The 20,387-nt window shown below is 42.0% G+C and overlaps 1 protein-coding gene across 3 annotated transcripts in view; it reads left to right on the forward strand.

The window, feature by feature from the left end:
• The window catches only part of arm (armadillo), a 109,824-nt gene that overhangs the window by 8,487 nt on the left and 80,950 nt on the right, over positions 1-20,387 (forward strand). For all 3 annotated transcript variants that reach the window (XM_065218981.1, XM_065218982.1, XM_065218980.1), the window contains exon 2: positions 11,630-11,690. In XM_065218981.1, coding sequence (XP_065075053.1) covers positions 11,660-11,690 — 31 coding nt within the window. In that variant the 5' untranslated portion in view covers positions 11,630-11,659. The remainder of the gene's footprint in view (positions 1-11,629; positions 11,691-20,387) is intronic.

A 20,387-nucleotide genomic window follows, 5' to 3' on the forward strand; every position in this document is an offset into this window, starting at 1 on the left:
TGGAACGGCAGTACACCAAGTTCAACGCATGCCGATTCAGCGGGTGTAGAGGGCAGAAGACCTGCGACGATCCGGATGGCCTTGTTGTAGGTTGGGGCTAGATGCGTGGTTAGAGAGTCTTTGGAGAGGCAGGTTAGTTCAATCCCATAAAATAGTCTACTGTTTACGGTGGCCTTGGCTACCTTTAGTAGGATCTCTCTGTTGCTGCTGTGGTGTGGTTTTGAGAGTGTTCGCAGGAGGTTTAGTCGCGTACGGCAATTGGCTTTAGTGTCAGTAAAGTGTGCGTTGAACCTCAGCTCTCGGTCCAGGCGCACTCCGAGAACCTGAATGGTCTTTTTGTTGGGTATCGGAATGTTGTTCGCTAAGATGTTCGTTGGTATCGGCCGATGGCGGGAGCGGCATAGATGGGAAACCATGCTCTTTTCTGGGGACAGTACGAAGCCGGCCTTGGAGGCCCATCTTGAGATGGCTGATACAGCAGCTTGCAATTTTCTTCGCAATGCTTTGAGGGTGCGTCCGATAGCTAGCAGAACGATGTCGTCTGCATATACAAAGATGAATATTCCTTTTGGCAGGTCACTAAAGACACCATTCATTGCAACCAAGAAGATGGTGACCGCAATGACGGAGCCCTGTGGGACTCCAGTCTCTTCCGCTCGGGGTGAGGAGCGGTGGTTTCCAATCAGAACCTGAAAAGTTCTACAACAAAGGAAGTTTTTAACGAAGTGAAGGATATGGCCACTTAGACCCCAGTCAACCAATTGTTTTATGACCTGAGGGGTCCATGCGCGGTTATATGCCTTGGCTAGATCCAAGGCCGCTATGTCGATGTGGAGTTCCTCCTCCATCGCTTCCTGAAGTACGTCTCCCAGGCCGGTAAAGTACGTTCCGGTCCCGTGGCCGGGTCTGAACGCATGCTGTCGGTGATCGAGATGGTTGTTGTCTTCAAGGAACCGTATTAGTCGGCGATTGACCATCCGTTCCATGACTTTGCTGGTACAGCACGTCAGTGAAATCGGACGGAAATTTTCCGGTGTTGAAGCAGCTTGTCCCTGCTTTGGTATGGGGACTACTAGGCTGTGAGTCCATTCTTTAGGCAGGGTGTTGTCCGACCAAATTTTGTTTATTAGATTTAGCAGTTCGATTTTGGTGTTGGGTGGGAGGTGTTGCAGCATGGGATATCCGATGTCGTCTGGACCAGCAGATTTACTTTTGCTACCGGATAATGCTAGATTAAGTTCTTCGAACCGAAAGGGAGCGTTTATATTTGTTGGCATTGGGTCCTCCGGGATGGCAATGTCACGAATACTCTGTGTGGACGCATGGTTTTTTTGTATGAACGCCGTGTCGTAACGATTAATGGCCGAAAGTGAAGCGAAGTATTCTGCTAATTCGTTGGCGATGGTTTGTGGGTCTCGTGTGAGCCCACTTGGGAGACGAAGGGCCATCCCTCTGGCCTTTCTCTTTCCTTTGAGGGCGTTGACTCGACTCCACAGCTCTGACACCGCTTGGTTGGGGTTGATCCCCTCCAAAAATTCTTCCCAGCTACTTTTCTTAGCATCCCTGATGATTTGCCGGCATTCATTTCGCTTGGAGCGGTAGAGCTCGGTAGCTCGTTCCTTGTCTGGGTGATTCATGGGTAGGCGTTTGGCTGCACGAAGAGCTTTTCTTCTCGCTTTAATGGCAGACTTTGCTTCTGGACACCACCAGTGTAAGGGTTTCCGGCCGGGGTTTGAACTGGTCTTTGGAATGGAGATTTTTGCGGCCTCAGAAATGATCTCCATGAGTTCTTCAATGCTTGCCACTGGATGGTCGATGTGTGCTTGAGTCACGGTATCGTTGAAGAGTTCCCAGTTAGCTTGATCGTAGAGCCACCTGGGACGCCTTGAGGTCTCTGGAGGTTCTCCCCCTAACAAGATGATGATAGGATAGTGGTCACTCCCTGCTGGATCATCCAGAGTTTTCCAGAGGAGGCGCCCGGTAATGGCTGGGCTGGCTGCAGAGATGTCGATCGCTGTTTCGCACTGGCCACGGACGAAGGTGTTCGATCCGTCGTTGAGGGTCACTAAGTCGAGGGACTCGATGAGTTCCGCTATGGTAGCACCACGGAGGTTTGCTTTAGAGCTCCCCCAAGATGGGTGGTGCCCATTGATATCGCCGAGGAGTATAAGAGGGCCATCAATTGGGGCCAAAACTCGTTGAAGTTTGTGTAGAAGGTCCGGGATTTTCCCGTTTGGTAGGTATAGGTTGATGACTGAGACCGGGAATGGGGATTCCAATTTGGCTCCTACGATTGGGAGGTCGGTATTAAGATCGATAGGGATGAACGGAATGCCATCAGCAATTCCGAGGGCAACCGAGTGATAAATATTGCTTTGACTGCAATTGTTGATCCACCGGTATTTGCCTGCAAGTGTGCGGTCTAGCTGCATTATGTTGACTCTGTGGGTCTCCTGGAGAGCCAGAATCCTGGGTGAGATATTATGAACCAGAACTTCTAAGTCCCCAAGATTGTTAAAAAATCCGTTCATGTTCCATTGGATCGCTAAAGTAGTGCTGCGGGGTCTACCAGGGCCGATAGGACTAGTGGACAGTGAGGGCAGTTGCGCTTGTCTGGTGTGGAGCCGTTTGGAGCATGTCGAGGTTGGAGAGCTAGAGATGGACTCCAGCAATTCATCAACGGTAGACGTTGTCAGGATTGTTTCCGCTTCCGGTAGAGTTGTCTGGGTCACCGAAAGGAATGGATATCTGGATAACGGACCGACGGTCATAGGTCGTTCTTCACCAGTAGTGACCCGCGACGTTTGTCCGGGTCCAATGACTGACTTGGCATGGAATCGATTGGGTTCAGATGTGTGGATGTTTATCAGTGTTGAGGGGAGAATGGTGGACCCCAGCAGAGCTCCACCAACAGAAGCAGCCAGAACTGGCCCCGCTGCTGGCAAAGTCGTCTGAGCCATCGATACGAAGGACGGACTAGATGAGGAACCAGCGATCGGAAGGGGACTCCCTCCAATCCGGGTTCGCCATTTATCGTACTCGCGGGCATTTGATAGTGCTTGTTTGGGAATATCTCTCATGTTACTTAATTCATGCAGCGGTGTTTCAAATGTTCGGGGTGTATTTATGTCACTCAGCCTGCCGACTTGAGCCTTTTCGGATTCCACGTGGGGGAGAGTGAAGTTATCACGCGACCCACTGGTCCTTTCTCCTTCCATGCTATTCTCATCTTCCTTGGGATCATCGTTTATGCTTCGTTGGGGGAATGTGATGTTATCACTCGACCCATTATTTCCACAATTTTTGACGTTGTGCAGCTTGTCCTTCTTGAATCCCTCGTCGTCCTTATTCATTACGGTTGCCTTTGGTCCCACGCTGTCCGAAGGGGGATAGGAGTGTCCTCCTTTTTCCGTCCCTCTTCCGGCGGTCACAGGGTGTCGAGGGTTGTCCGTCGATTCCGGTGGGATAATGACTTCCGCATCGAGGGGGCCTCGACTGCTCCGTGACACGGCCGAGATGATGAAATTCCGGTGCTCGTCGGAGTTTGCTAACGAGTGTCGGGGGGTGTCTGCCAGTTCCGGTTGGTCCATAGCGTCCGCACTGACAGGGCCCCGACTACCCGAGGCCTTATCCGGTGTTTTCAATGTCGTTGTAATGTTTGTGGTGATTGAGATAGATGCAGTCCGCTTTGTTTCCTGATTGTTTCTAGCCTCAGTAGAGGGTGGTGTAGATGTAAAGTGCATGTTGATTGTTATGGGAATTCTTTTCCGGTTGATCAGGTAAGACGGACTGGGTTGTGGAGGTCTAGTCTTCCATTGGAGTTGAGTTGTCCTCGGTGGACATCACCTCGTCTTCCGAGGAGATAAGCTCGTTGTCGACAACCTTTTCTACAGATGGCGAAGGGTCGAGTTCAATTTCAGTATCAGAGATGTATGCCAGTGTTTTTGACCGTTTTGAGTCTACTTCGTCGCTTGTCTGTTTATTTTGCTTCTTCTTCGTTCCAGAGGGTTTTTCGTGTGGTGTATGTTGGGATTTTTGTTGTTGTTGCTCCTGTTTGGTGTTCTCTTTTGGGACAGGTGGTGTCGGGAGTTTTGAGCTGGTATTTGTGATGAGCTTTTTATACTGCTGATTAACAAGGCGAAGATTGGCAACCTCCTTATCTTTTTGGGATACGGTGGTCTCGAGAGACTTGACTCTGGCTACTACGTCTTCGATGGTCCCGTGTTTCTGTATGATGTTCAACCGACTTTCCGGTTTCAGGGCTGATTCTAGGGCTTGAATACGTTCGTCTTTACGTCGTACTTCGGTTTGCAAGTTCACGATCATCTGTCGGAGTTCATCAATATCCGTTTTGCTAGTGGTTGAAGAACTTTGGTTCTTTGCCTCCAATTCTGCAATCTTGCGATCCTTTTCCTCCATTTGGCTGAGGAGAAGGTCAAATTTAGCTGAGAGGTCAGCGAAATCGGAATCTTTACTCCTGTTGGTGACTCCAGCAAAGGATTTCTCTCCGGTGGCCACCTCGAAAATCCTTTTGGCCGCTGGGTATGGGATTCCCTTGTCAACACGGATACGTTGTATTGCGTCTTCCGTCTTATACACCGGGCAGTTCCGACTAGCTATGGAATGATCATTCGTGTTACACCTGGGACAGAACGAGATGGCAGAACAGCTTTCTCCCTGAACAGTAATGTGTTTTTTTGCGCATTGGCCACATGTCTTATCTGCTTGCTGACATTGTTTGCTTGTGTGCCCGAAAGCGAAGCATTGGAAACAGAGCATCGGTCCTGGGTAATAGGGCCGGGTTCTGCACCTTAGATACCCAACGTCAACGTGTTCTGGAATGCGGGTTCCATCGATTGTCAGAATAACAGTAGCTGTATTCTCTCTTTCGGTCCCGGTTCTTGCTTTCCTAGTAATCCGGCGAATTTGTGTGACTTTCTGATCCTTGAGATACGACAGAATGTCGGTATCGGTTACCTTTGCTATGCTTGGGCAATTGATTACGCAACGGGTGGTATTGAGACTGGCATGCTTGGTGATCCTGATCTTGGTTCCATCGGAGAGCTGATCCATGGCGAGGAGGCGTTTCATTTGGTTCTGCGAACGGACTTTGAGTGCGTATGTTTTACCTCTAGATTCAGGGAAAGCACCATCAATTTTTCCTTTTATCCACTTCTCGATAGACGAGCGAATCAAGAAAGGATGCTCCGGTAGTTTTCCGGATTCGGTATCGGATTCCATCCTTAACACCACAATTTCACCGTGCAAACCTTGTGGGTCCATGTAGGCCGGCAGTGTCGCACCCGTATATGATCCATAGATTGTGTTACTTGCCCCTTCTCCGGAGTCTGGGAGGGGGGGGGAAAGTCCCACGCCAGCGACATGGCTGGGGGGAATCGGTGACGGAAGTTGTTTGTCAGAACCGCTTTTTCGATGAAACTCTACGCCAACACAGAGAATATAACTCGCAACCAATTAATTAAATGTAATCAACCGTCACTTCAAATCACGACACAATCTTCTTGTGATTATATAAGAACTTGCATGCAAGATCTCTACATCACCTGGTATGGGTCAATTGACAGCAATGGCTGTCGCCACTTTTGCGACTCTATACGCTTGTCCGATAATAATGGTTCACTATTTATTTCAATTTTACTCGCCGGTATGGTTTTATCGGGGTAAACCCCCACTGTGACACGACTTCCTGTCAATTTATCAAACTATTCGCACTCACTGAAGGAATAAACAATCTGTTAATAACTCGCAATCTCGCGAAAAAGCAACGGTGTAAAAAGCAACTTGACTGATCGTGGCGTATACGAACTGTCCAATGAACATTTAACTTACTTTCCATCTGTCAAATTTTAACCAAGAGTTAAAATAATACACCAAATGGTTCAGAGCCTCAGAGTTACTCAAAATTAACTCTGATTATACTCATGATCGAAAGCTGTCTTCCCCCAAGATTCGATCATAAAATGGTTTAAACCGTTCAGAAGCATTTGAATTATTCTAGGACTCTGAGCTATCATTCGATTTGTTCAAAGTATCTCAAATTATTCCAGATCTCATTTTAATTTTCTTTATTTGCTTGTCTTAGAAATTTCCAATTTTCAAGATTTGAAGTCCTAGGCGCATGCAACATTTTGGAAAATTTTCCTCGTTCTAGAATAATGAGATTTTTCCTTTACCTGCGATCTAGAATAGTTGTCTAGGTCGCAGAGTTATGATCTTTCTTCTATGTTTGAGGTTTTACAAAAGTTAATACATAGAGGATGTTGCGTAAAAACGCATCGGCTCATCCCTCACCAAGAACATCGCATGAGTCTGAGTGCACTATAGTCTATAGTGAGTGCTTTTTGTTTATAGTTAAGGAGATACCGTGCTTTCTCTTTGACTACAAACTAAAGAGAAGTGATATGGTAATTAGAAGCGAAAGCACGGGTGTAGTAAATAAGTAACTAATTGCGTTACTTATTCGCTATGAATAATCACTGAAGATGTGAGTTATTTAAATTATAATTATTTGACCTATTATTTACAGTGGCCGCGTCCACATGTGCAACCTGTGAACGACACAGGTGTAAATAATTAAAAAAAAATGCTTTCAGATTTTTATAGATTTTATGGTACTTCTTTACTCCAGACCACAAGTGACCATCAATACGCTATTTTATAGTGTGGCTCAATTTAATCTTCGACCTTGTTTTGATTCAAAAAGAAATAAATTCAGTTCGGATGGTCTGCCTAATCCCTAATGCATTGATTTCTAAGCATTTCGATATCACTACCATGACAAAACTCGTTAAATAATGCACCTAAAAGCGAGCTTTTTTGTGTGGTAGGTGGCAAGTTTGTGAATGGTCAAATGCTTGACCTTCTATCACCTCTTAAAACATACCACAAATTTTCCACAATGCATGGCGGTTTGCACCACTAGTTGTAATTGAAGCATTCAGCAGTCACGCGTCAAACGGGAGCAACACGGAAACAGCAGTCTGGTACGCTTTGGACGTGTATCATACTTGCAGACCGGTTTGAATGTGTGAGTTTAAATTAGAAGAACATTTGTGATGTGTGGGTGCCTAAAGCGTGCATTTCTCGCGGTGCACTTGGATATCTGATTGCAGGCAAAGAGAGTAATGGAGAAAGAGAACGCAAAGGCTCGCTCTCAGTCTCTTGTCAGTTGTAAATCTCTCGATGGTTGCGCCGGTGCGCCTGTCAAAACTGATGAGCTTCCCCTGGTTCATTCTGATGAAAAAAAGAGTTGATTAATTCTAGACTTACATTTGCAAAGGGCGTAATTCCAAAATGACCATATCGAGAAAATCGCTTCTGAATTTTGTTGACCTAAAAATTAATCCTATTTCACGACTTTCCATTTTCTGGTTGATTTTATAAGCTTGACATATAGTTAATAGTGTAATCTATCATCATGCATCACTAAAAACTCAAAAAAAGTTTTCTTTGTCGTGAAAATGAGAAGAAAACATCATACGCCCTGATAATTTCATACATGTTGTTACCCCCCAGATCTTCCACCCTTTGAACTGCCAACACTGGTGATGCGCCGTGGAAGTACACCCTCGGGATTTTTTGTTTGTTGTTCCGCCTTGGTTCTTCGTTCTCAAATTTTGTGAGAGTGGAATTACGCCCGGAGATGTTTTGGTCTTCTTTTTGTTCGTTGTTTACACGTGAACTATCAATCGGATGCATTTCAAATGAATCGGGCGTGACTAGATACTACAGAATCAAAACATCTGGCATATTAAAACGATATAATTCGTAGTTCTGGTGCAAGACGTAACAACCAGATTCATCATAGAGTTGAAAGTTGGAAATACACCATGTAAGAAGAAACATTTTTGATGATTTGAAGTAATATTTTCTTCTACTTTTTCGTGTTTATCGAGTAGTTTGTGAACTATTCTCTCTATATGTGGCAAAATATGGTTTGTTTACATTTTGGCTCTTCCGCCCCTTTCAAATGTTAGTCTAGAATTCAAGTTTGCTACCCAGGGGACTTCATTAATTTTCTCAAGATTTTGACACTGTTTTATGTAGAAAAATGTTTTCGGAAGTGTTTGACGGATATTCTTCATTACACTTCAGTCGAAAAAGTTAGCCTTGTGATAAAAACGAGAATTAGTCAAGTTTTGCAATTCCTCCTACTTCGGTTAGCGCGAAGAGGGCCATACAAGTTTTGTTTACACAAGATGATTGGCCCTTCAAATGTTACTTTAGCAAGTGATTAATATAGTAAATGAAAATATGTCCCTCGAATTCATGGAGCATTGAAAAAAAACAAAAGCTAATACGTTGTGGTAAACTATAACGAACAAAGCTTGGTGCACAGATAAACAAATGAGGCGCGCGACGCCTGTGATTATTTATAAGAGCTTAATAAATTTTACAGCTTTACAGCGTTGGGCAACAGTTTTATTGTTTGTCCCGCTAGAAGAATCGGTGCCCGTATCTTCGAAGCTTCTATTTTTAATAGGGGAAATGACTCTAATGTTGTCCTATGGATCTAAAAATTGGGCCCATCGATAATACTCTCCTGTTCTTCATTTTTTAGGACAATGCGTCATCTGGAACTCGATCTGGACAATACAAATTTATATTTTTGATTTTTGGTGAAAAAATGGGAAAAATGCTTTCAATCGAAATGTATGTATGGGCCCAATATTAGGGGCTCTTAGGTCGAAATTCAGGACAACCCTATATTAGATCTTTAAAATTGTCAAGATTTGGCTACGTCCGAGACTTTGTATATTTTTCTCTGGGCCTACATTTTTCGTTCTTATCACCAATGCGCGATCAGCATCTAAATTAAAGTTAGTAAGTTGTTTATTTAAAAAAGTAAAGGTGAATAAAAGAGTGCAGGGTGAGTCCTAATAAAATTTGTATGGTTATTTTGCTTAACTGCGTGTTCAGGATATCATCAAAACCATTTGTGGAATAGTTTAATCATTTGTATTGTATTGTATTTGTAAATGGAGAATAGGATTGGATCGTGATACGTGAGTTTATAAAATTTCTCGAAGTGGCAATCACAACCGCAAGAAACGAAAGATTGGAACCATATTTTCCCGATCAATATATGATACTAGTGATCACTTTTTGGTCACTATTTTCGATATTTAGCTCACTAATGTCACTACCATTATATTACATACCTACTACCAGCCCTGTAGCTGGAAAATGGTTTATAAATGGTCACCCTTAGCTTAACTCAAATTTCAGACATGTTTATCATACAAATGTCTTTATTTTACCATTCCTAGCTTAATTGCTTTTGAGTTAACACACAGTTTATGAAATTCGGGAACAGTCAACTTTTAGATAAAGACTGAACTCGAAAAAAATGAGACACACAAAAATGAACACCAAAAATTAATTTTAAATCGGATACTTCTCAAATTTTCAGGGATTAAATAACTATATATTAGCTATGTTTTGGCATAATTTATTTATTGAATTTCCTCCCCCCAGCTGAATGCTTGTACATTTCTCTTAACACTGCTCATATCTTGGGCGAGGCTTTGCCTATCTTCCTTACACAATTTCTCCCAGTTTTTCTTCAAAGCTTCCCCTAATAAACAAATACCATAAACGAACTATATCCCGGATGGATAAACTATCCCACAAATAATTCGGATGATACCCCGAACACGTTGTTAAGCTCTCTTTCATGGTTATTTTTATTAGGGTCATCGGTTTAGAATCCGCTTTTCTTCAACTTCTTCTTCATTATCGCCCAAAACTTTTCGATCGGACGAAGTTCTGGTGTATTTGGCGGGTTCGCCTCCTTCGGGACAACATTAAGCGCCCTTCGCTTCGTACCAATCCATTACAGGCTTGGCGTAATGGCACGAAGCGAGATCCGGCCAGAACAGCGTGGAACCACGGTGAGAGCGGAGGAACGGCAGCAAGCCCTTCTGCAAGCATTCCTCTCGATAAATCTGCCCGTTTATGGTGCCGGTTGTAACGAACGGCTTGCTGTACCGTCCGCACTCGCAGATCAGATCGCCTGCCACAACAGGTACTTCTTCGTGAATTTGTCCATCTTTCTCTTCCGGAACTTTTCCGGAACCTCCATGCGGGACGTACCGACAAAAAACTCGAGGCCGGGGATTTGTTTGATGTCCGCCTTGATATATGTCTCGTCGTCCATGACGAGACAGCCTGGCTTGACCAGCCACTCACGGTACAGCTTCCGCGCACGCAATTTGGCCACCGTGTTTTGCTTGTCAGTCCGGTTTGGCGCCTTCCTGACCTTAAAAACACGTAGCCCAGCCCGCTTCATGGTCTGCTGAACGAACCACTTCGACGAATTGGCCTTTTTGGCCACGTCTCGGGTGGAAAGGTTCGGGTTATTCTTAAAGTACTGCTTTATCTTCCGCGCCTTCTCTGGGTATTCCGTTTTCGGTTTTCGGCCGCTTCCAGCGCGCCGCTCGATGGCCTTCGTCTCCTGGAACATCTTCACAACGCGGGACACGGTGTAATGGTGGATTCCAAGCCTTTTCCCGATCCATCTGTGCGACTGACCAGGATTATCGATCACCGCGCCCAAGATTTGCTGGCGTAGCTCTTCTTGTTTCGAATGCATCTTGAAAACTACTTGACAAATTTTGCACACATATACATAACACTCTAAACTAGTATTACCCAAAATTTCATTAATTTTTACCCACGCGATAAAAAGTTACACCCAAAACAAAATGTCGCATTTTTTCCGAGTACAGTCTTTATTGAAGCAAATTTCGCATCTTCCAACTTCGTATTCACATAAATAGGGGAAATGGATGTAATGTCGACCTAAATGCCCCTAATTTGGGCCCATACATAAATTCAGCAATCGACTACATTTTCAATAGCGACCAAAAATATCCATTAGTTCCGTCCCAATGACGCGTTCATCTAGATAAAATTTATAAATAGCAGATTTTTAGCGATGGGCCCAATCTTAGCTCCATAGGCCAACATTAGAGCCATTTCCCCTATATCATAGAATATCACTCTCCTTCTTAACTTTATACAAACGACAATCTTGCCTCTAACCGATTACGCCAAGCTATATAGAACCAATGCACTTGACACATTCCTCCAAGCCCCTTTCCACGTTCGTCTCAGACAAAAGGTGTCTGATGCAAGTGCACTTTTCCTATTCTTTGCTTTCCGTGTCCGCCAGTTTGTCCACTTTTCCCCTGTGAAGAATGCATCACAACGAAGCAGTATGAGTAGAGTTGCTCCGGTATGTGTGAGTGTGTGTTTGCTGGCTTGGGGTTTACAGTGAAAATATCGCATCCCGTACGTACCTACACATCCGCACCCGCATTTGAGAGCAAGAGAAGCCGCCGATTTTCAGCCGAAAGGAACGATTCTTACGAAGTGTAGAGAAGCAATAAAAAACACCATCAAAAAGATGCACCGACTTCCAGCGGATGGGATATTGAAAACATGAAAAAACGAACAAAAGTGCTACCGTGTTTACCCAATGCCGCTCAGGGTGCATCATAGAGTGAAGAATGAACAAGCAGTGACCGATTAAGTTCCTATTACGAGGAAGTGAATTAATTTACGTTTCTCTTTTTTTTTGTATGTTCATTGTGAATCAATATAGGTGTGGATTACTTCGCCCGTGGATACCAATATGAGCTATCAAATGCCGCAAAATCGAACAAGTAAGTGTAATTATTTTTGTAGAGTGTAACTTTTATAAATAATTGGACAATAACTCAAAACATATAAAAATATTCTGAATAAAATGAGAGCATGTGTCTGTGTGTCTCTAGGAATATCTGAATGCGACTCGTTTATCTCCGAAATGCTTAAAGCTATGCATTAAGCTAGGAATTTAGCAAGGTGAACTTATTTATTTATATGATCGAAATGTAGAATATCGTGAACCTCCGGTAATCTGACCGCTTTTAATCTGATTACTTTGTACACCGTTGATTTTCCCGTTCAAAATAAAAGAATATTTCGAAACGAAATGTATAATCAAAACAAACCAGACGAAACACACTATTCTGATGATTAGGGGTAGGCGGGGTAAGATCGCCACCCTAGGGAAGACGAGCGCCTGTCAAGTTTACCTAAAAAATATAATATTTAAGAATACTGCACATTCAAAAATGATCCTACGCAACGCTCCAAAAATGATTGATTGAGGAATATTCAACTACTACCGACACATTCATAAACATATGCAGACCGGAAAAAATCACTCTTTTTTAATAAGAATTTGCAATAACACTTTTCTTGTTTCGTTTGTTACAACTTTCAGTTAATGTTTGACCCTGGTGCTGGTATTTTGTTTTGATAAACTATGGAATATGATTCTTAAAAATTAAAAATATCATATCAGAACAAAGTCTGCTAAGGGTGCACGTTTTCCCTCACGCTCATCTTGCCCCGGGGTGACTGAGAACGATGTAAAAAACTACAAGGGACAGCCCTATGGGGTTGCACGCAATGGTGACGTAGGACAACGTGGTCTTATATAATAAATCTTATTTGTTAACTGCAGCAAGAGCTTGTGTTTTGTGTAGGAATAGGAATTTGAGCGGGGTTCTCTCTGTTTATACTCTTTAGTATGACGCACATGACTCGCAAAGAGCTACTGATTCCGATCAATAGTGGTGCGGCTTCTTCCTCCTTCTATGGATGCTCATATGGGCTGCAGCTCGCTGCTTGCAGGCAGCCTTTCGTTGTGTACTGGAGAACAATGTTCAACGCCACACGCCAAAAGTGCTGCTGATGCTAATACCGACGACCAGACACCACCACACACGGTGATTGAAATTAAATCAGCGGTGAGGGCAGCCTTGATAGCTAGCTGCTTGCGAGGAGCCTTTCTTTATGTACTGGAGAACACCACCACTCACCGCGGTGATTGAATAATTGGTGAGACTGGATGGAATTCAACTTTGAAATCTGTGTTAGGGATATCGCTTTTCGCAGGCAATCAGTGATAATTTTAATCATCATAGCAACAGTTGCACATTCGTGCAAATTTCAAAAATTACATTTTCAAAATTGATAAAGTCCTAATTTAAACAGATGCGAAGGAATATTTCTGATCGATTGGTGATAAAATGATTGAAATTGGTCCAGGGGCAGCTGAGTTATTGACGTTCAAAATCTTTCATAATTTTGTTATATTTTCCATTTTCGGTTTTCACAAAGTGTACCCCCATATAGAAATCACAGACGTAGTCCTACGTCAAAAGTTACGTTTTAAATTTATTTAAATCCAAAATTTAATACATTTAATTTTATCAATTCGTATGTGCTGGAACAGACATTAATGAACTAGGGTAGACCATTTTTGAATGTATTAATTGTTATTATAAAATATACAAATCATGTCAATCTTAGGGTTTCCATCTTGCCCCCCCGGTTTTGCCAGTGGTGGCGGGGGACACACACCCCTCACCATCCCTCTCCAAAGGGGGAGTTTGGTAAAGAGAGATGAAAAAACCGATTTGTACCTTCCTTAAAAGTTGTCCTAGCTCGCTTTTCTAATATCTATATACAATCTTCACACTGCCGTACTCTAACGGAACTATCAACTCTATGCTTTTATCTACTCCATATATCGTATAAAAATTACCACTACAGTCTGTTATTTGAAATTAGCATCTTCAACTATAGATCTACTGATCTTTCGGGAATTCCAGAGATCTTAAGCTTAAGGATCCGAAATTTAAGTCCAGACTATTGGATTGGCTTAAAAATCTATAAGCGTGAGTTTCGACAATTTCAGGATAATTCCATGATGTGCTGAAATAAAATCGAGAACCCTTAAGATATTCCGAGAAATTCAGTACGGAGACTTTCAGAACATTTATGAAAACTTCAGAACTTCACAGAAATCCAGAGAATTCCAGGGAAGTTTAAAAGTGTTCACGAGAATTCGATTTATTTTAAAGCAGAAGTGAGATCTTCAGTAGATTTTAAAGCTTTAGGGATGCTCCGAGAACATCAAAACAGATCATATAATTAAAGGGCAGTTAAAAAAATCAAGGAAATTGCAGAAACCTTGAAGAAATTCCAAGAAAATTTCCGGGAATATCAGGAAAACTTCGGTTTCCGCAGAGAAAATTTCTGGAACGCAATAAAAATTATATGAACATCCGGAAAATGTGAGAGTATTTCAAGGGTGTTGGAGTTCTCCTCAACATTCGCTTCATTGAATTCATTTCAGATTTCTTTTTTAATCTCACACCTTCCCTTGGAACACTACTCACATTGAAAGCCTCCTAGGAATTCATTTGCATTTCTCCTCACAAATTCCTTACATTGCTCCCCTTAATTTGTTTGAAAATCCCTCCTGGAATTATTTTTCGAATTTCTTTGAAGATCACCAGGAGTTATTCTCAGATTTAACTATAATCCTCCTTTTAGCATCCCCATCACCACCTGAGTATTCACCATAAAATTACTGATGCTCCGATTTCAAATGTGTGAATGAAAGTAACTAGGAATATTGAATGGTTTTATTTTAAAATGCATTATTTTCTTTGGAATACCTTAGTAAAAAAAATATTAAATTTCGTGAGTACTGATGAGATACCCTGAGACTTCCAGGTATTTTCAGGAGGAATAAAGTTCCCTGAGAATTCCCGTTTTTTCAGGTTTTTCCAAGTAGTAGACACTTGGAGGTTTAGTCATAAACTTTCTATTGCTTTCGAGCTAAAAGTTACTATCGTACATATTTAAGTGTTTATGAGATTCTAATTGAATTAGTCTAAAAATTTATTTGGTCATCATTTGGCCATCAGAAAGAATAATTTTCTTCCCTTAGGTAACTGTTTAGTTACTTTTTTATAACTGTAAGTTATTATTTGGTCACTTATTTCTTCAACATGGTCACTAAAATCACTATTTTTGACAGTATTGATCGCTACCAGCCCTGGTTTTATTAAAAGGATGTTTCCAACGGAATTCTTATGATTCCGCGGTAGTTCTAGAGATAATTCCAAGAGAGTTCTAAATGAAATTGAAAAATATTTTTTACGAGAATTCTAAGGGATTTGTACTTCTGAAGTTCTAAGTAGAATTTCAAGAGAAGAAAAAGGAAAAGGAAAATTACAATTTTGAGCTTAAGGTGATACTCTAAGGAAGCCTTAGCGTGAAACTTGAAAGGCACAAATGTCAGCTTCCACAAAACATACAAACTTGAAATTGCTACTCCTTGTTTGCTGTGCTACTACAAACAAAGAGTAGCAATTTCAAATTTGTATGTTTTGTGGAAGCTGACATTTGTGCCTTTAAAGTTTCACGCTAAGGCTTCCTTAGAGTATCACCTTAATTCAGAAGAGTATTTCAAAAGAATATTAACAAAAATTCTAAGGAAATTTCCACCGAAGCTTTGAGGTAAATTTCAAAGGAATACTTAGGAGAGTTTCAAGGCTATTCTTGTAATGATTTTGGAGAATTCAAACAAGAATTCTGAGGAGCATATCTCAGCCATTCCATAGCAAAACGATATAGTGGTTCTCAGAATTTCGTAACAATTGGCAGTTTTGTTCCTTATCGAAAAATATTAGACCCGTATTTTTTTTATTTTCTCATTAGGGTGACCATTTTCCTGTTAGGGTGGTCCAAAAAATCGGTTTTTTTTTCTATTTTTTCCAAAAATTTCATTTTTTTTTAAATCATAACTTTTAAACCATTGAACCGATTTGAATGATCATTCCAGAGAAATTTTAGAAGAATACATACACACCTAGAAATAACTAACATAAAGCATAAGACGTAATCAAACATGTCATGTAAAATTAAGTGCTCTGAGACTGCAAAGTTCGTCACTCGACGAAAAGTATGTTTGATTGAGCTGAGTATTGCGTCTGCTATGACCAGGGTTGGTAACGGTCAGTTTGGTCAGTAACGTTTGACGAAAAACAAAAATAAATTGTCACGGTACAACAATCACCTTTTCCATACATCCTTCGTCAGTGACGAAAAGAGTCCGACAGTGATCACTTAAAAAACCCACACCTATCCTAGTTTTGTCATGCGGTGTTTGGAGTGCGACGAAGATAGTAATACAATATTTCTCATAAACGACTTTGCTTTGGCATTGGCATTGATGCAAGCCAGCCCTGACTATGATTCAATTTTATGTCAAAATTGGCGCTCGTATATGCGTATATTTTTCTAAGTGTGCAGTAAATGCTGATAATAGTTTATGTCATAAGATTTCTTTGCAGAATTCCTAGGTAATACTGCGAATCCAATTCATAATTTCAAGAGAATTGCAGAGTGAATCGAAGAACCTTCATAGAGAATTGTTAGTATTACTATTATGGATCAAATTGCAAGGGAATACCAGAGAGAGTTCTATGATGAGGAAATTTGGCGATAATTCTAAGGAAATACTTTTTTTTTTTTAAAGGCATCCTGTTTGGGTATCAACACGATTTTTTTTTTCCTTGATTTGTTTTCCGTGCTGAGCACCAATACTACCGACGCCAGGGATGCAGCTCCCACACCTGGACCCTACCTATCGATCCATCAACTCATGAACCGGGGAGCAATGGCTTGACTCCCCGTGATCAGCGATGTTATGCCACAGAACATCTCGGCGGCGCCGACTGGGATTGAACCCAGGCCTTTTGGGGTGAAAGGTAATCACGCTTACCACTACACCACCGGCGCCGCAGTATCAAGACGATTCACACATAGAATTATTTTCGAGATCACAAAAAATTAAATCCAAGCATAGGATTACATAACAACAACAAAATCAAAATTCTGAGACTTTGAATGTTTTAGACCAATATTCCGGAAATGGAGAAATTTTCAAGATTCTGGACCATGAGAAGCTTTCAGTTTTCAAAACTAACTAACGCTTTGTTACCTTAAACATAGTAATAAAGCGATAGATTGGCCTTAGTAAAAAAATTATTTACTCCTGGAACTTACTAAATGTCCCTTTGTTTGAAATACTACAAGTTAGTTCATGATTTTGCATTCTCTTACACGTGATGGGTTACATTGGTTTGTTATTAAAATAAATTAGGGGAAATGACGGCTTCGGCATGCCAGACTATTATCGGCAACCCAAATTGAAACACTATTTTCACTGGATTTTCGTACGAAAACACTTCGCTGAATGCATGCAAACGATTCTTTATGCTTTCAGCTTCAATTTGACTATATTTTTACCACTGAGAAAAAGCAATCTAGCAAGGTTTTCTTGAAATGAAACACACGCACTACAAATTGTAGCTGATTTCGAGTTGCCGATAATAGAACAGCAGATTTACATGCAGTTCAAATGGAACGGTTGCCGAAGAAAAACTGGTTGCCGACAATACTCGCTCTCACTAGAGAAGATTAGAGCTTTGTAAAAGCGTTTCAAAACAGTTTTTGACAATTCTTTCGACTGAAATTGTTAGAGCAGCTGGCAGCAAAAGATTGTAAACAAACCAATACTGCATATGTGTGCGTTCCTTAGAGAAAAAGGCTATAGAAAGAAGGTCGCTGCTTAGGTTGCCGAGAATGCGTAAATTCCCCTAATATAATTTTGGAGAAATATAATACATGAGTACCTAACAAATAATTGTAGATGCTGTCGAGCATAACCTGCATAAGTCAATTTATTCCTGTTTAAGCTAATCTGCAGCTAAAATTGTTATTTGGATAGATCTTTTGTTGCAAAACGATACCCGTAAAAATAGCAGCATTTCTGATACAAATTAAAGCAGAAATAAATTAATTGCTTTTAATTCCAATTACGATCAGCCCAACTGGGAGCATTTACAGGCCAAATAGCAAACACAAATTCATGCTCAACATTCTCCGATTTGAATGAAACTTTGCATAATTGTGGATTTGGTCCCGAAAAATATAAACTGTTCTGGACAATCCCTCGAAGACTTCATGCCAATTTCTTACCCACCATCATATCTCGATGAACATTTCAAATGGTCCTATCTGCTTTGATCGATTCTCTTCATCGACTTTCTCTTTCGTCAATAACTCAGCTGCAAAACCTTTCCCTGTTGTATTTGACGTTTTGGACGCTAGATAAGAACCTCCTTTATCAAACTATGTGGTAGAATTAACGCGAAATCTGTTTGCATAGCAGTGGTTATGAAAAGAATCGATCAAAGCAGATAGGACCATTTGAAATGTTCATCGAGATATACTCGTCTGCACCCGACTCTAAAGCCGCCTTAATCTTCATAGTTGTACCACCCTCCCTCGGGTCAGTTCCAAAAGTTCAGCGAGTTTACCTGAAGACCTGTATCTGAAGTACCTCACCAGACATATTCTTGAAATCTATGCTAACTGATTCCAAAGTCCCAGGTTTTCGAAGAAACCTCCTTATAAAAAATTGTGGTTTCAAAATGTCCTACTTTGGGTAAAACAGTTAATCAAATGCCACAAACGTGTTAACGTATCTTAGGTGCCATATACAGTTTAAATATAACAGCTTTATAATCAAAATGATTAAAAATTGATCATTTGTGAATCAATTTAGAGACATGTTCTTTATAGTACAGTCTTAGCAGAATCAGGAAATTATAATTTTGATGTAAATATAATTACTTTCATTCTATGTCACGCATTCTAGACCAACAAAAACAAACTACATTTATGAAAAATACACAATCAGATAAAACTATACACATATAATTGAGCAGTTCCACGCCAAATGGCGAATCGATCAGACTTGACCTTATCCGGCCAATATCTCCTGACACTCCAAAAATGTTGTTCTGTTCAATCAGGCTAAGGCCTTGTTGTCCTTTACTGTCCGAATAAGTCGTCTCCACTCTACTCGATGCATGGCGACACTTTGCCAGCCTCGTAGTCTGCGAAGGGTCCGCAGGTAGCCTTCTACTTGATCGATCCACCTTGCCCGCCTGCGCGCCTCTTCTTCTTGTTCCTGTTGGGGTGCTTTCGAGAACCATTTTCACCGGGTCGTCGTGTGGCATTCTTACGACGTGCCCAGCCCACCGTAGTCGCCCAATCTTTGCAATGTGGACGATGGATGGTTCTCCCAGCAGCTGGTGCAATTCGTGGTTCATTCGCCTCCTCCACGTTCCGTCATCCATCTGCACTCCACCGTAGATGGTACGCAACACCATCCGTTCGAAAACACCAAGGGCGCGTTGGTCCTCCACGATCATAGTCCAGGTCTCGTGGTCGTAGAGGACCACCGGTCTAATCAGCGTCTTGTAGACAGTCAACTTCGTGCGGTGGCGAATTTTATTCGATCGGAGCGTCCTCCGGAGTCCAAAGTAGGCACGATTCCCTGCCATAATGCGTCTTTGAATTTCTCTGCTGGTATCATTTTCGGCGGTCCCCAGTGAGCCCAAATACACGAACTCATCGACCACCTCGATTTCGTCACCGTCAATCTGAACCCGGGGTGGGAGGCTAACATTGTCTTCCCTAGAACCCTTTCATGTTTTTTTGTCTTTGATGCGTTGATGGCAAGTCCAATCCGCCTAGCTTCAGTCTTCAGTCTGTGGTACGTTTCCGCCATCGTCTCAAAGTTCCGTGCCATGATGTCAATGTCATCGGCGAAGCTTAGAAACTAGATGGACTTCCTGAAGATCGTGCCACTCGTGTCTATCCCAACTCTTCTGATCACACCTTCTAATGCGACGTTGAATAGCAGACACGAAGGTCTATCACCTTGCCGTAACCCCCTTCGAGATTCAAAGGGACTCGAGAGTGTCCCCGATACTCGAACAACGCACATCACTCGATCCATCGTCGCCTTGACCAATTGCGTCAGTTTATCCGGAAATCCGTACTCGAGCATAATCTGCCATAGCTGATCTCGATCGATTGTGTCGTATGCGGAATCGATGAACAAATGATGTGTGGGCACGTTGTATTCGCGGCATTTCTACACAACCTGCCGAATCGCGCAAATTTTGTCTGTGGTAGCGCGAGCACCCATGAATCTCGCCTGGTATTGCCCCACGAACTCTCTTGCAAATGGTGACAGACAGTGGCATAGAATTTGAGAGAGTACCTTGTAGGCGGCGCTCAGCAGTGTGATCGCGCGATAGTTGCAGCAATCCAACTTGTCGCCCTTTTTGTAGATTGGGCATACGACACCTTCCATCCACTCCTCCGGTAATAGCTCCTCCTCCCAAATCTTGACAATTACTCAGTGCTTCACCACCGTATTTTAATAGCTCACATTGGTAGTTGATCTACACCAGTTGCTTTGTTGTTCTTCAGCCGACCGATCTCCTCCTCAACTTCTTGAAGATCAGGGGCCGGTAGCCTGTCGTCTTCTGCGCGTGCTCCAAGGTCTGTTGCAAGGACACTCCAAAGATACTAGCTTTTTAAGTTGATTATGCCAAAACACTCTGGACTGGAAAGGGTTAATCATTTCCGAG

Source organism: Ochlerotatus camptorhynchus, unplaced genomic scaffold (assembly GCF_037179485.1).
Source record: "Ochlerotatus camptorhynchus isolate MF236.1 unplaced genomic scaffold, CSIRO-AGI_Acam_v1.1 ptg000096l, whole genome shotgun sequence".
In the NCBI taxonomy this organism is placed as follows: Eukaryota; Metazoa; Arthropoda; class Insecta; order Diptera; family Culicidae; genus Ochlerotatus; species Ochlerotatus camptorhynchus.